The sequence below is a fragment of the Tinamus guttatus genome, unplaced genomic scaffold (genome assembly GCF_059628265.1).
Source record: "Tinamus guttatus ecotype Peru unplaced genomic scaffold, ASM5962826v1 Tinamus_guttatus_pri_ptg000125l, whole genome shotgun sequence".
In the NCBI taxonomy this organism is placed as follows: Eukaryota; Metazoa; Chordata; class Aves; order Tinamiformes; family Tinamidae; genus Tinamus; species Tinamus guttatus.
Window position 1 is genome coordinate 5203360 of NW_028288659.1, and position 14808 is coordinate 5218167.

Genomic DNA, 14808 nt, shown 5'->3' on the forward strand with positions numbered 1-14808 from the left:
GCTGCGGTGAAGCAGGGGGCCCGCCGCGGCGTACGGGGCCTCTCGCTACTCCTCGTCGTCGGGGGGGATGCCGAGCTCCTCGTCCGTCCAGGCGGCGGGGTCGGGGTACGGGAAGTGGCCCTGGAGCGGGAGACGCGGTCAGGACGGCACCGCGCGGCGCCCTCCCCCGTCGCGGCAGCCGGCGCTCACCAGGACCATGTCGGGGCTGTGCCAGAAGTGCCACAGGATCCAGAACCACATGAAGCCCGAGAGCGCCTCGCCGCGGATCACCTGCGCCCGCGTCAGCTGCGGGAACTGCCGGTAGCGCGGCTCGATGTGCACGCCGCCGCCCGCGCTGCAACACAGCGCGCCCCGTCAGCACCGCGAGCGCCCGCGGAGCCGCCCCGCACGCGGAGCCGCCCCGCACTCACCGCCGCCGCCCCGCCGCGCTCCGCCCGGCCCGGAGGAGCCGCGCGGCCCCGCGGCGCCCCAGCGCCGCCAGCATCATGGCGGCCACGACGGCACCTCCCCTCCCGCCCAATGTCACCCCGCCGCCCGGCCCTACCAACCGCGCCCGCCGGCGGGGAGGCGAGACGGGAAGCGGGAACGGGAACGGGAATGGGAAGCGTTGGAGCACGCGGGAGCGCTCGGCCCCGCGGCGGCGCCGGCGCCCGCACGCGGGGGAGCCCCCTCGCCGGCCCCGCGCCCCGGGGCTCCCCGGGCTCCCCGCCGCGCCCGGCCCCGTCCCCCCCGCCGCTCCCCGCACTTGGGAGCGGCGCGGGCGGAACCAAGTTCTCGGCGGGGGGGAGGCGGGGACCCGAAGAAGTGGCGCTGCCTGCAGAGAGCGCCCGGGCAGGAGCGCGGTGGCGAATATCTCCATTTCGCGGTGTTAGGCGGGGAGCAGGCGCCTCCGGCATTGTCCTTCCTCTAGGAAAGGTGCTAAAACAACCCCAGAAAATCCTTCCCCCCTCCAAGGCCGACCCGTTGGCTCAGCCCACGGCGTCTGATTGCGTAGCAACAGGCAGCGGCGGGGTTCTGAGGTAACGGCCGTTCGCGCGCGCGGTAACGGCCGGTGCCGCCTGCGCTCGGGGAGCCCCCGGGGGAGCCCCGCGGCCGCCCCCGCTGCCCCCTCGGTTATGGCGGGTGTCGGCGAGGCCCGGGGCCCGAGCGCCACCTTCGTGGTGGGTGTGCGGGGAGGCGCGGCCCACGCGGGCCGCTGCCTGAGGGAGCAGCTCGTGCGGGCTCTGTTCCAGCTGGCCGCCGGGCCCAGCGAGGCCGCGTTCAACGTCGTGGCGTTTTCCAGCAAGGTAACGCCGCAGGGAGACGGAGCGTGAAAGGGCATTGGGCGTGTAGGCAGAATAAGGTTGGCAATAGTGCCAAGAACTTTAGAACAGGTAGAGAAGCTTTAAGGTGCACAAGTCCTTCTTCAGGGGTGCAGTAAAAGCAGGAATTTTCAAAGCTTCTGCCCAGCTGAAAGCAGCTGCTCTAGTTGTCATTTAGCTAGAGTGGGGAAAGGTGTGAAGTATAGAGGATGCCAGCAGCAGGGGGAGTGACAAGGCAGCTGCCTTTGATGGGGGAAAGATGCGCAGTTCACAGTGTGTACCTAGGTGGGTGCACGAGCTTCCACCAGGCCTCAGAGCTGCCCTCCCTCATTACGGAGATTTTGTCACAGGACGTGGGGAATTCCTTCCTTACTGTGGAGGATGAGCTCAGAAGGATGCAGAATCTCCCACCTGTTTCGTGCTAGGGAAGAGCTGCCTGTTTGAACTGGCCTTTTGTTTCCTCTTTGTTTGCTTGTTTTGTTTGTTTGTTGTTTTCTTTTATTTTGTTTTTGCATAGGTGTTCAAATGGTGCAACCGCTTGGTCAGATGTTCCCTCTGCAGCGTCGCAGAGGCAGCAGCCTGGATTAGATCCCTGCACTTTGAGGATGGCACGGCCGCTGCCAGCGGCGTGGCCGTGGCGTTTGAAGACCCAGCCTGCGAGGAAGTGCATCTGTTCACGAACGTGCTCCCCGAGCACGAGTCTGAGGGCATCTGTCGGCTCCTTGCAGAAAACCAGTTGCATCCGGTGCATGTTGTGTGCCTCTTGGGAGATTCAGATGATTATGAAAGAGGCAAGCGAAAAGCAATGGAAAAAATAGCCAGGCAGTCTGGGGGATCCTTTCAAGGGATCAGACTCCCTCGTGCTGCTTCTGAAAAGGTATGACACTAGTAAGGAAAAAAGAAAAAAAAAAAAAAAAGGTAATTTATTCCCTGGCTGCTTAGGAGCAAAGCTGTCCTTGAACAAGGTTTTAAAATAGATTTAGCATCTCTGTGACAGATTGACAGGTTATACCCCAAATTGCAAATGAGTAATTTGTCATTTCCCTTCTAAGTGTGCACTGCTTATTTCTTAGATCCCTACTTGGGAGGACAGGGAGCAGTTCCTGCAGCTCCTCTACAACAGGCATTGTGACCAGCATTTGGGGTCAAATTGAGTATATCTTGTTTTAGCTCCGTTTACTTCTGCAGAGCGGGTTTTGGCTTGTAAAGCGATTTCACTGAGCTTTACAGACCAGCCCTTGGAAAGAGGTAACACTGAAAAGGAGAAGGCGAAGATCCTGAAGGAAAGAAAGCACAAACACCTGGTTCAGATTCCCATTTTCTTTGCTAGTCTGTGCCTACATCCAGTTTACCCTGATTCATGGATTTTATTGTTGCTTTATCCATTGGCAGGCATGGCTGAATACCTCCTTTTAAATAATTAAATAACAGCTTCATGCAAATCAGTTGACTTTAACTCTCTGAACTGCTGCATCTAACACTCCTCAGTGCTGATACAACATGGCTTTTCAATGCCCGCCCTGTGGGCCTCCTTGCAGTTTAGACATTTTAAGTTCCTTCTTCTTCCCCATCTTGTATCAGCCCTAAGGCAGTTTAAGAAACAGTTTACAGGAAATAATGAGAAACAATTCAAGCTTTTTTGTTTGTTTCTGTTTTTTATACTTACCACCCAATTAATACAGTATAGTTTATCCTTTTCCATAAAAGCTGAATGCTGTATTACAACATTTATTGGTTTGTTGTCCATTCAGTTTTTCCAGTCCCTTGTGTTTCATTTTTCTTTTGTAGTGCCTGGCACATTCTCCCCCAAGCTGTCATCCTTCTCAAATGTTCCTCAGGTCCTTTTATCCACCCTCTTGCCCTGGCCTCCGTTTTATTGCTGCTATGCCTGGTCCTGAGAAATTGGTCTATTTTTTAGCTCTAAAGCTCTATAATAAATCATTTAACTGAGTGCTATAATACTCAGTAAGAAAGTAAACTACCCTGATTTAAAAATCACATGCTTAGTGCCTCCTTTGAGACTGAGCAAAATGATGACAAGATCTGAAATGGACCAAAAATTAATATCTAAAAGAAGGAAGGTGAAACACAAGGGTTTTTATCACACAGTCATTAGATTTTATTTTCTTAATATTTCTTCTTTCAAATCCTGATGCCTTAAAACAGGAGAGGATACTTGTGAAATAAATTGCATAGAACAACAAAAGAAATACACAAGGAGAAGTAACATACTGGAATGCAAATTTCACTTTTATAAATAACATTCCCCTTTAAGTATTTAGGAACAGAAATCATGTTCATCTTCTGCTTTCCTCTCCTCCTTCCCCCAGACAAGCTCCACGTCCATCTCACAGGCCCCGTGTGGCCACACCGCTAATAAGGATTCCTGTGGCTCTTTGCTGACAGCGTGTCCAGCAACAGAGTAAGTTCAAACCTGGAGATGGATCACTTGGATAATACAAAGAAGGAAGAAGGCTAAGAAACCAAGACAGTTATTGGGAGAGGGGGATTCCCAACCAGATCTAGTTTGGGTTCATTGCAGCAACATACAGCAATTCGCTGCCAGGGCCTTCATTACTTCTTGCCTTTCTGTTTTCTACAGCTTTTCTGATTGCATATGGAGCCCAGATTTCCTTGGAACACCTTTGGTACCCTCAGCACAAGGGAGTTCAATCTGTTCATCCCCAAAGGCTTCCAGTTTCATGAGGGGAGCCCGTGTGCTGGCCAGGAGACAAACTGATGGCTATTACTACTTGGGCCACATTGTGAAAGAGGTGACGGTAGGTGTTGCCTGGGAACTAAGCTTGTAAAAGAGTCTCCCTGGGTCCCTTGTGGCTTTTTCTCTGTCCTTTCCCATCCATGCCCAGCTCCATTGACCCTGGTGTAGATTGTACAATGTACTTCATAACCACATTTTTCTCTCCACATCCTATTTCATCTATTTTCAGATGATGCTTGGCTGTTTACTATGAGCAGTCCTGCAAGTAGAAGCAGCTTGGAAATCAATCCACTTTAGTGGTTCTAATGAAACAAGAAGTCAAACAAAATAGGTCCCTTGTATCCGTATTCTCTATTATCCCCTAGTATAGCAGTAAAACTAAATAGCACTAATAATGGTAATCTAGTACATCTGCCTTTAGGGACTACTTTTTCCTTGCCGGACTGAGCGTTTGCTTTCTTTTCTTCCTTTTGTATCTCTGGGGTTTGTGAGGTGATCTGGGATGCCAGACAGAAATTGGTCCCTGCAGCTCTCCCTAAAAATCCAATTCATTTCCCAGTTCCAAGGTTAGGTGAACACGTGAGTGAACATGTTCCAAGGTTAGGTGCCACTATTGCTAAGGAGGCTGAAAACGCCAGCGGAGGGTGGAACAGACGTAGGCAGCTGAAGACAGCCGTGACTTTAACTGGAGTAGGGGCCAACAGCATCACTTGTGTAAGTGCACTTAGATATGCAGAGAGGGTGAGATGTGAGTCATGGAATCTCTGCCCCATACATCGTGCTGGAGGCTTTAAGTAAAGCAGTCAAATTTATGGCATTTAGAATATTTTACTGCTTTGTAGTCCTTTGATCGCCCTCTAACTAACTGCATTGTACGCAGCAGTTTACTTTTACTCCTGTCCTGATGAGCTCCTAGGGATTTTCCTTAGCAGGCCAATTGTATTCCTCTGAGCCAGATAACCCTACCAAAGTCCAGGTCCAAAAAAAAAAAAAAAAAGGAAGAGAAGGCTGTCAGGCCCTAAGCCCCAGCTTTTTTATTATTTTTAATTTCAATATGGACAGAGTACAATGAAAGCCTGCTGCTGGAGGAACACTGCGTTCTCAGATCACGTTCCGATCCCTGGGATTTCTGCCACTTCCCTCTTAGCACTACGTTTGGCTGTTCATTGGGCCCAGCTGTCCATGTTGCAGATTGCACGTTTTACCCTGCAGGGCTCCAGGGAAGGCTTTCTAATCGCCTTTGACAAAAGGCGCACGCTGAAAGGCAAGACCCAGCTTCGCCTGCAGGAAACACCTCTGCATGACATCCTGCACTACGAAGATGCCAGGCATCAGCCGCTGGCTCCAGGAGACAGGGTCCTGGCGCCATGGGAGGCTAAAGCTGAACGTTTCGGCCCGGGCACCGTGCTGATGGTCACGGAGGACAAGGAGGCACCTTCAGGTACGAGGTACTGGCTCTCCTGTCAGTACTAGACTTGCTACAGTTGCTAGTTGCTACACCAAAAAAAGAACAGCCTCAGCTGTGGAGAACTTACCACTGCTGCTTGGTCTTAATTCCTCTTCTCTTTTTTGGTGTCACTAAGCAGCCTTTTTTCAGCGCCCAGATGAACGGAGGCTTTTTGAAAAGCGTGTGTGTGGGGGGTGGGGAAGCAAGGAGGTGAAAAGCTCTCTTGATGCAAAGAGAAAAATGTTCCTGGTCCTCTCGAGTATTGACTTGACATCTGTTAGTCTGGTTTCCAGCTTTGCGCAGGGTAAATCCTGGCTCACAGTGACCAGTGAGAGTTTTGCTACTGCTGCCCACCTGTTGTCTCTTAGTAGGAAGTTCAAGAGAAGGACACATCTGAAACCTATAAGAAAAACTCATTTAAGTTGCTACAAAATTGTCTGCAGCACAAGCTATTGTTTTATCACCTGGTTTCTAAGGGAGGAAGGGCAGAGGTTGACGTGTTTCTCAGATGTTCCTTGCCGTTCTGTGCTGTTTGATCCCCACAGGCCACAACAGGAGAGGTGTGCTTGTGCATTTCTGGAATGGGCTGACGAAGGAGGTAACTTCTGACCAAGCTCTGCGTGTGTCTCTGCCCTTAAGCGAACGCATCATCCTAGAACTGCAGATGCCCTTAGCAGCCAGGCAGATGGTGATAGCTTCAAGTCCACATTATCCATACATTGTGCCACCAGGTTATAGAGCCTCGGGCTGCTGTCAACAAGATTGCTCATACCTGGGCTACTGGCCCATGGGTCTGTATTTGATTCAGCCGTGCACCAAGTGCAGCTCAAGGGACATCTCACCCCCTCACTGCTGCCCGCACAGCACCTACACAGCACCCACACAGCCCACACAGAGCAAAGCACAAGAGGATGCCCTCATCCCAGGAACAAACTTGACTAAAGAAGAGCTGAGCAGGAAAATAGAAAAGCAGCTGGCTGAAGGGAAGAGCTCCATTTCAGAAACTGATTCCAGAGAAGAAAAAAAAGAAGAAAAGAGACTGAAGACTGAAAATACTCCAGACTCTCTGTCTTGTAAGGAAGAGGACAATGATGTTACAGAACCTAGTAAGGTAACAAGTTTCTCATGACAGTTTTTGCGTTAATATGTGGTCTGATACTTGTACACTTTCTGCACTGTTACCTTAGTTTTTCTGCTCATCATACTGAAATATTACCAGAAGCTTGGGGCTTGACCCTTATCCATGTCCACTAGAGAATGGAGAGACTGGCTCTTCATTGTCCTCCTGATCCTTTGATCTGGGGCAGTGTCTGAGGCTGCCATTTTCTGTCACTGGCTGGAGCAGACTCCTAGAAGCTCTTACACGGTTGCAGAATATCAGCAGTGTAGCACAGCCCCATCCCTTCACATCCTGCCTCTGCCTGCAGGAGGCAAAGGCAGGAAAAAGTGTCAGAGAAGATGACTTTACACCAAATGAGCGCTACAGTAGGGATGGCAAGGCAGTTCCTGACACAACACTATTAAGTTATTTCTCCACCCATAACAGAGGTGCCATCTTGATGAATTAAAGACAAGTGAGGCTTCTGTGATCCTCAGTGGTTAATTTGGTGCTTGTGAATGGGCACTGGATCAGTTAGGAAGAGGTTAATGTGCACCAGCTGCTGCCAAGCTTTTCTGTTATTGCCCTTAGAGGGTTGGAATTTCCACCCTGGCACATGCTGGGAATGCAAATGTTTTTCAGTGAGAGCACCTTTGGCTTGCTCTCTTCTGTGCCAGTTTGGACCTTCTCAGGCTGCCAATTTTTAGGTCATTTAAAGATGTGGACAACTTAAGAAGTGATCAGAAAGGATTATATCCAAGTTTTTTGTTCCTTTAGTGAGAAACTCCCCACCCCCCTTTTTTTTAGAATTCTTTCTCAAGCCTCCGTTGCAACGCAGCAGCTTATGCTGTAAGTTCATGCTGCTTTTCTTATCAGGTGGGGATTTTGATGGTGTTTCTTGTTGTTTCTAGCATCAGCAGAGGAAGATGGGTCATGCTATGATCGATACTGCTGTCAGCATGGAGAGCTGCTTAACGGAGTCGCTGCACAAGGAAGAAGCAGACAGGGGACAGCAGGCAGACAATACTGAGGCTGCTCTGAAACGTGAACATGGTGCTGAAATTGTAGCTGTTTTACACAACTATAAGTTTTGCCACACAAAACCAGTGCAGTTGGCCATCACGCTTAAGGTCTTTTCTGTTGCTGTAGTTCTTGATGCTTCAAAAGAAATCGTCATAATGTCATGCCAATGTCATGTATTGCCTAATATAGCAATACTTATTTTAGGTATTAATAGTAGTATGGTTTGAGGAGTTCACCTTCTCAGTATGGAAATATTCTCATATTGAAGTTTTTTTTCTTTCTTTCTTCACCCTTACAGCTACTACACTAGCAACTTTGAGTTTTTATCTTAATGCTCACTATAAATATTACTAATCCTAAAACTTTCTTGCCTTTAAAAATTCATCTGTATTATCAGCTATGACTACTAATGGCAAAAGATTTCACTAGGACTCTGGTGAAATGCCATTCAGAAACAGCTCATTCTCTGCTGAAAATTATTGCTTTTTAATGCTATCAAGTATACTTTTATTGCCTTATCATTTAAAAGGGACTGGATTATGATTTTAAAAGCTTTTAATTGAACATACACTAATTGGTACTCTTCTCATTTAAGCTATCTGTGTGACAAACACAGGCCTCGATAAGGATTCTAAAAGCCCAAATCTTTCTCCAGATGTTACTGCTCTTGTCCTGTTCCGTGTAGCTGCATTAGAGGGAGAAGGGAAAGGGGAACAGAAGCGTGTGTTTCTCCTCTCAGCCAGCCTTCCCGTGTCGCTGCATGCAGTGACTGCTGCTCTAGTGTGCGCTGCTCGAAGCAAAAAGGGGCAAGCAAGCTGTGCTTGCATTCCGAGTCACCCTAAAGCTACAGAACTCTATTAGCACAGCCTTGCACCCCAGCTTATTTATCCCATCTCCCAGGAGCACTTAAAGCCCAGGCGGTGCATTATCAAGACCTTCATGAGTTTGGTCCCAGAGTACTGTCAGAAGCTCGTGCCTGTCTGCAAAATACTAGATAAATAACCCCTTGGAATTAATAATTGCAAGAGCAGTCAGTGATCTGTGTTATCAGGTAAAACTCTTGCTTACTTGTAAGCTTATTTTTTGAAAACTGGGGTCTCTCCTGTAGTGATTAAAAATATCTCACTCAGAGAAAACTGCTAGTACTCAATTATAAGAGTCTTGCTTGAATGCATTTCTTGCAATCTTTTCTTTTTGCTTTCTTTTCATAACCTATATATAACCTTGTATGTCCTCAATTTGTCCCAAAGGTCCCTCTGAGTCCAAAGTGGCAGAAACTCCAATCCAGCATCCTCAGGAGACCCCTTCTGTGAGAACTAGCACTTTGGGTCCTTTCAGTCGCCAAAGTTTCTTTGACCACATAGATCAATCACTAAAGACAGACAGCCTGACCATCAAAGCAGCTCTGTGTGTGCAGAGGCCACACAGTACCTCCAATATGCAGGCTAAGAGCTCTGCAGATCTCTTAAATCTTGTAAAAGAAAAGGCCATTACAGTAAGTATTGGGTCCCGGCTGGTTTTCAGTTAATGGGATTTGTTATGTGTTATGAGAAAACAGTGATAATATGCTCTCAGATGATCTCTTTCTAAAAAAAAAAAAAAAAAAAAAAAAACTATTTTTTAAATTGTGCATACATAGCATAATGTATATGCATAAATAGAAACATAAGGTTTCTGCTTTGAAATCAGTGTTGTCCCGGAACAAGCCATTTCTAGTATTATTACTTAGCACTTTGATAGAATTTTTCATTTTAGCTCCTTTCTAACCATTTCAGATATCTCTTCAAGATAGGAAATAATGATTCCATCTTTAGAGATGCTGAAAGCAAGAAAGGGAAAGGCTAGCTGGCCAGCTGAATCTCATAGGGAGACTACAAGGCTAGGATGGGACTTCAAGACAGCAGTCCTCTCTCTCTGCTAGACAACACCATTCATACATATCTCACCTGTCTTTGATACATGTCTTTGATCTTTCCATCTAAAAGTAGGTTTTTAAACACAACAAACTACCAATGGGGGGCAGTTTTGGCAAAGAAATAGCAATGCACTGAAGATGAAAGATACTTACTGTCTCTGCAAAGCCATACTGAAAAATCAGACTAAATGCTTCATGAGACTGGCAGGGACAGTCAGAATGGGAGGCAGGACAGTGGGCATTATTTGAAGGTCCCCAAGTGTCTCCCAGCTTGTGGCATGAGAGCTATCCTGCAGAAAGCACTGGAAGAAGCTGTTTGTTTTGCAAAAGAGTGGCTAGCAGCAGGGACATGCTGGGTAGAAGGGAGGATCTGCTCTTGAGAGGAAAATAATTTGAGGAAGCTTGTTCTTGTCCAAATAGCTCTAAAAATGGAAGCTGAAAGGTGTGGTGAAGTTTTGGTAATTAAGTATAGGATGTTTCTTTGCCACTTCCTTCATAGAGAGCCTTGTAAGAAGTACAGAAGAAATAAAATAATATTGTGCTGTTATTGAAGAGGAGCCTTGTGAACGCGCCTTCATTTCTATACACAGCAGAATGCATTTAAAAATGCAAATTTTGATCACTGCCCAGCACTAAAATGCAGCTATTTCTGAAGAAAGCACAAGCCCTGCTTGACTGTGGGTAGAAATCTTAGGCAACAGGAAGTGAAGAACTAATTTACCTGTACAGAACTTCAGGGTGATTTTGCATTTGGCCACAGTATCTGATAAGGAATCTTTAATACAATTTGAGGTCAGGACCTGTATTTTCCGTCTAATCCAGCAGCTGACACTGAGAATAGATCATTTTAAGCACAGATGGATTAGAAATGCTATGGACCTGGGAAGAACATTTAAAATACTTGTATTTTTCAGGCACCTCTTTGCCAATTAAGCCTAATCTTTTGTAATGGTTTTAGCATTGGACCCAGCCTTTTCATGGATGGCAAGGGACACTATAGAAGTCATGGGGCAGTATGGCTTCCAGAGTTCAGGAATGACATTAGAAAATTTAAGCTGTCCTAGTTTTGTAGGCTTAGAATCTACATTAAAAAATATAGATGAGATTAAGGGTTTAGTTGATGTTTTTTTCTTAGAACTCACTCCCTAACAGTGCATCTGAAAAGAAAGGGAAAGCAGTGGACTTCAACGAACTGAAGCTTGAGCACAAAAGGCAGCAAGAGGAGCAGAGGCAGCTTAAGAGGGAGCAACAGCAAAAGGCAGATGGTGTCCGACGGCAGCTGCGCAGGGACAAGCAGAGGTACTGAATGATGTGGGAGCAAGGGCAAAGAGGAATCCAGAGAAGCAGAAGGAAGATTTTGGCAAAATCTAGGAGCTAACTGGGTCCTTGTAGCAAGCATCAGATGGGTGATAATGTCCACTCCCTAGTGCTCCCAGTCTCTGAATGCCACACATCGTGCTTTATGCTGGTCTCTGCATGCTGAGCTTGGTGATTCACTAATGGAAGGAAAAAAAATCTGTAAAATATTAAACAAACAAAAAAGGCAACATACCAGCCTAAGGTATGTTTGAATGGGTGTGCATGGTCCTGTAGTCTCTTGCATTAGTTCCAAGGGCAAATTTTCTTCAGTCTCATCCTCAGAGTCCTTTAATCCCAAATCCTGTTTCCCTGGCCACAGTCACACAGTCCCTGGCCAAGAATGGCCCTGGCCCACCCTTGCCCCCATGACCCACCTCCTTCCATCTCTTCCATGGCCTCCAGGGCTCCATTATCAAGACAGTCCTGCTACCACAGTCCATGCCCCTCATGCCTGGTCTTCAGGGCCAAAAACACCCAGTCACCTCAGGCTGTGCAGTCAGGTGAAGAGCTGGCAACATCAGGCACCAGCCCCAGCTCTGCTCAGGACACAGGTTTAACACTCGTAACCTAACAAAGCATCCTGGAATATTTGCTGACCATAAAGTGCCAGAATGCCTGATTTGCATCTTATGCGCCTTCCTGCCTCCTACACTCTTCCTGAGAAATTTGCATGATTTTATTTGGAAACAGACAGCAATTTCTTCAGAGAGCATTGCAAGGGCTGGAGAAAGAGCAAGAGCACAAGGACAGGGCTCGCCAGCACACAGCACTGCTCCAAGCTGCCATGGCAGAGAGGAGCAGGAAGGCATCCTCCTTGGTAGAGGAGGAGAAGAAAAAGGCAAATCAGAGGCTGCAGTTCTTAAAGACGCAGCGCCTGGAGAGAGAAGCAGCTTTGGCAGAGCGTAATGAAAGGAGCTTTGAACAAGAGAAACGGAGGCTGGTAAGGGCTCTTTTCTAAAAGCTTTTCCTAGACAACTGTGTTTCCAGCAGTGGTACCATCTAGAAAACTTATTTTTCATGTTTTCTATCCATTATAATTATTCCTTGGAGATGCAAAAGCAAGGGGCTCTTTTTTTATTTAAACACATGCATAAAGTTGAGAGGGAGAATTTCCCATCTCTATGGCAGAAGTCTTTCTGTATGCAAGGATGAATTTCCGCAGACAAAGCCCACGTGTGGAACTATCTACCAACTGTATACAACAAGCTGGTTAGGCAAATTCACTATTAATCCTATTTCTAAGTTCTGTCAGCAATATTTGTAGATTAAATTAAGCATGAAAACTGGCTATACAATAGTAAATGTGTCTTTTCTAATTATTTTTATGCAGGCTTTGCTCAGGAGCAGAATGCAGTCACGGCAGGAAATGCAGGAACACGAATCACGGGACCAGGACCAGCAGCAGAAGCAGCACCAGGCTGCCAAAAAGAGAGTTTTCCAGAGCAGGGAGCGTTCCCACCAGCAGATGGAAGAGAAAGGCCAAAAACGCTGCGACCTCCAGCAGTACCTCAGAGACCAGAATCTTCTGAGGCTCCGGATGTCACTACTGGAGTGAAGAAGCTGCAGTGGGGGTAAGCAGAGCCTTGGGCATTTAAACCTGCCCTATATCTTACAAGGGTGAGTCAGTGTGCTGGAGCTCAGGCAAGAGCACAGTTGTGATGAGCAAAACTGCAACTCCTGGAGAGATCTCATAGCTTCCCTTTCTTGCAGCTAGGGGGCATTTTCACTGCTCTGTCCTCTGCAAGCCTTCCTTTCTGGAGGTCCTGATCTAACCCGCTCGTTCAAGGTGTAGACCCCTCAACACTGTGAAACCACTCTTTGTTTTAGATGTACTGAGTGACCAAACTGACAGGTTCAACTCTGCAACCAAGAGCTAAGCTGGTATTTAATAAAACTATAGCATTTATTTCCTGCCCCGAAGGCAACTCCCAGCTGGAAGGCACTATCTTTCCCCATAGGACTCCAAGGAGGTGGCACCTGGAGTGTTGGGCTCAGTGTTGGAAGCGGTGGTGAGGGGAGCAAGAGAGGATCTGGGGTTACAGAAGCCCTTCAGAGAAACAGCATAAGGCCTAGAGCCTGGCCGAGGGACATCAGGCTAAAGCCCATTTCAAGCTGCAAAGGACAGAGAGGTGAATTAGTTAAGCGAGGGCCTCGCATTCTCAGCGCCCACCCACTCAAGTGTGCAGGCCCCTCCCCAGAAGAACAACTTGTGTAACTCCAGAACACAAAAAGACTTTTTTCTTTTTGGTGCAAAGCTATCTCTTCTAGGCAGTATGAGGAAGAAATTATCTGTTCTTCTCTGAAATGTGCCTGGAGAACCCCTGCATTCAAGAGTGGGTTTAGGGTCTTATATGTTATACTTACTGCCCTACTCTCAGGCTTGATATCTAGAAGAGTTGGAAGTTTTAAACTGGGAAGAGTATCATGAAGGTCCTAGCTTTGCAAGCAGAGTTCAGAGCAAATAGGCTTGATATGCACCATGCACAAGTGAGGAGAATGCTACTAAGACAAATATGAAGATAAATTGAAAGGCAAGTGAGCAAATTGTACCACAGACTCTGGTAGCTAGAGGTAGCCAAGAACCAAACAACATACAAACAAAAGTGCTATTGCCTGACATTGGGTATACTTAAAAACACACTACGCTATATCCACATAAGTAGTTTATCTTCTTTGCTTGACCACCTGAAAACATATTACTACAGAGCACGTGTGCCACTGAAACTTAATGAAAAATGTATTCAGTATTAAAATATTTTCCATCATTCACAGACTGTTTCTTATCACTAACATAGGTTATAAAACTGAATTTAAGAATACCATTAGATGACTGCGAGAGGCACAAACGATATAGATCATTTTTGAGATTTAACTGTTTTGTTTTGACAACATTCATAAATTTCCCATCCCTCAGTGAAAATGCACAGACTTCTTGCATTTCAAGAACAATGACCAAAAAAAAAAAAAAAAGAAAAAAAAAACCAAGCATTTATATGTTAGTATGAGGATGTAAGCTGGCTTCAGATTTTCTGGAATGATAGACAAGACCAAGGAGATGAGGAAAATACTTTTTTTCCCTTTAAGCTTCAACAAAAAACTAAGGCCAGTACAGTAGAAATACTTCTCAAATGTGTTTTTATTATGGAAGTAGCTTTTCTCTTAAAACATTTTTTGGCTTTTTTTTTTGTATCTGTTTGTAATCCAAACTCCTGTAATATTGTGCTAGAGTATGGAAGTCTAAAAATAAAATTGCCTGGTCTGTTTTTATCATCCAAAATGACTTAGAACAGACGACTTTGAGGGATGTTAGGACACTTCTACAATAAAAGTAGAAAAAAGGTACACTGGCTTCTTCAGCCTGCTTACATTTCATAGTCTGAATATCTTCATCACTTGTTTAGGGTGGTATCAAAATACCACTTCGTGCAGAGTAGTCACAGATCAGTCAGTAGATTTATTTAAAATACGTAACCTGATTGTTTTGCAAAAACAGACTTGCTAGCTGAATATCTTTTTAAAGACTTGTAGACAAGCAAACCTGCTTTCTTCACCAGGCTGCAGTGATCTTGTGCACCTAAAGTATCTGATACTATCAGTTAAAAAAAAAACAGTATATTATCTCTTATAATTGTGCAATCATAAGAGAGGCCGAACTCTTCCCTCTCTGCAAAACGTCCTTGCCTTCTGAAATAGGCTTTTCTCATAGGAGTAGAGGCTGAGAGAGCTAGGATTGCTCTGACTGGGGAAAAGGTGATGGAAAGGGGGGATCTTATCAACGGATTTAAGTATCTAAAAGGATGGTATAAAAAGGACTGGGACAGGCTTTTCAGAGGTCACAAGAGGTAACAGGCACAAACTGAAATACAGGAAGTTCTGTCTGAAAATAATGAAGAAGTTTTTTGCTGAGAGGGTGGTCAAACCTGGAACAGGTTGCCCAGGGATGCT

At 46.3% G+C, this 14808-nt stretch overlaps 2 protein-coding genes across 2 annotated transcripts; one reads left to right on the forward strand and one right to left on the reverse strand.

Moving 5' to 3' along the window:
• Positions 1 to 17: 17 nt before the first annotated feature.
• NDUFB2 (NADH:ubiquinone oxidoreductase subunit B2) lies at positions 18 to 524 on the reverse strand. Its single transcript, XM_088521533.1, has 3 exons — positions 411 to 524; positions 190 to 334; positions 18 to 120 (listed from the first exon to the last, which is right to left on the reverse strand). The coding sequence occupies exons 1-3, from the start codon at positions 485 to 487 to the stop codon at positions 46 to 48; spliced, it is 297 nt and encodes a 98-aa protein (XP_088377659.1). The 5' UTR covers positions 488 to 524; the 3' UTR covers positions 18 to 45.
• A 1294-nt stretch (positions 525 to 1818) lies between these two features.
• On the forward strand, positions 1819 to 12658 carry LOC148595277 (uncharacterized). The gene is made up of 10 exons (XM_088521579.1): positions 1819 to 2178; positions 3632 to 3723; positions 3904 to 4081; positions 5233 to 5461; positions 6013 to 6578; positions 7478 to 7619; positions 8840 to 9084; positions 10640 to 10803; positions 11554 to 11803; positions 12194 to 12658. The coding sequence occupies exons 1-10, from the start codon at positions 2107 to 2109 to the stop codon at positions 12416 to 12418; spliced, it is 2163 nt and encodes a 720-aa protein (XP_088377705.1). The 5' UTR covers positions 1819 to 2106; the 3' UTR covers positions 12419 to 12658.
• Positions 12659 to 14808: the final 2150 nt, after the last annotated feature.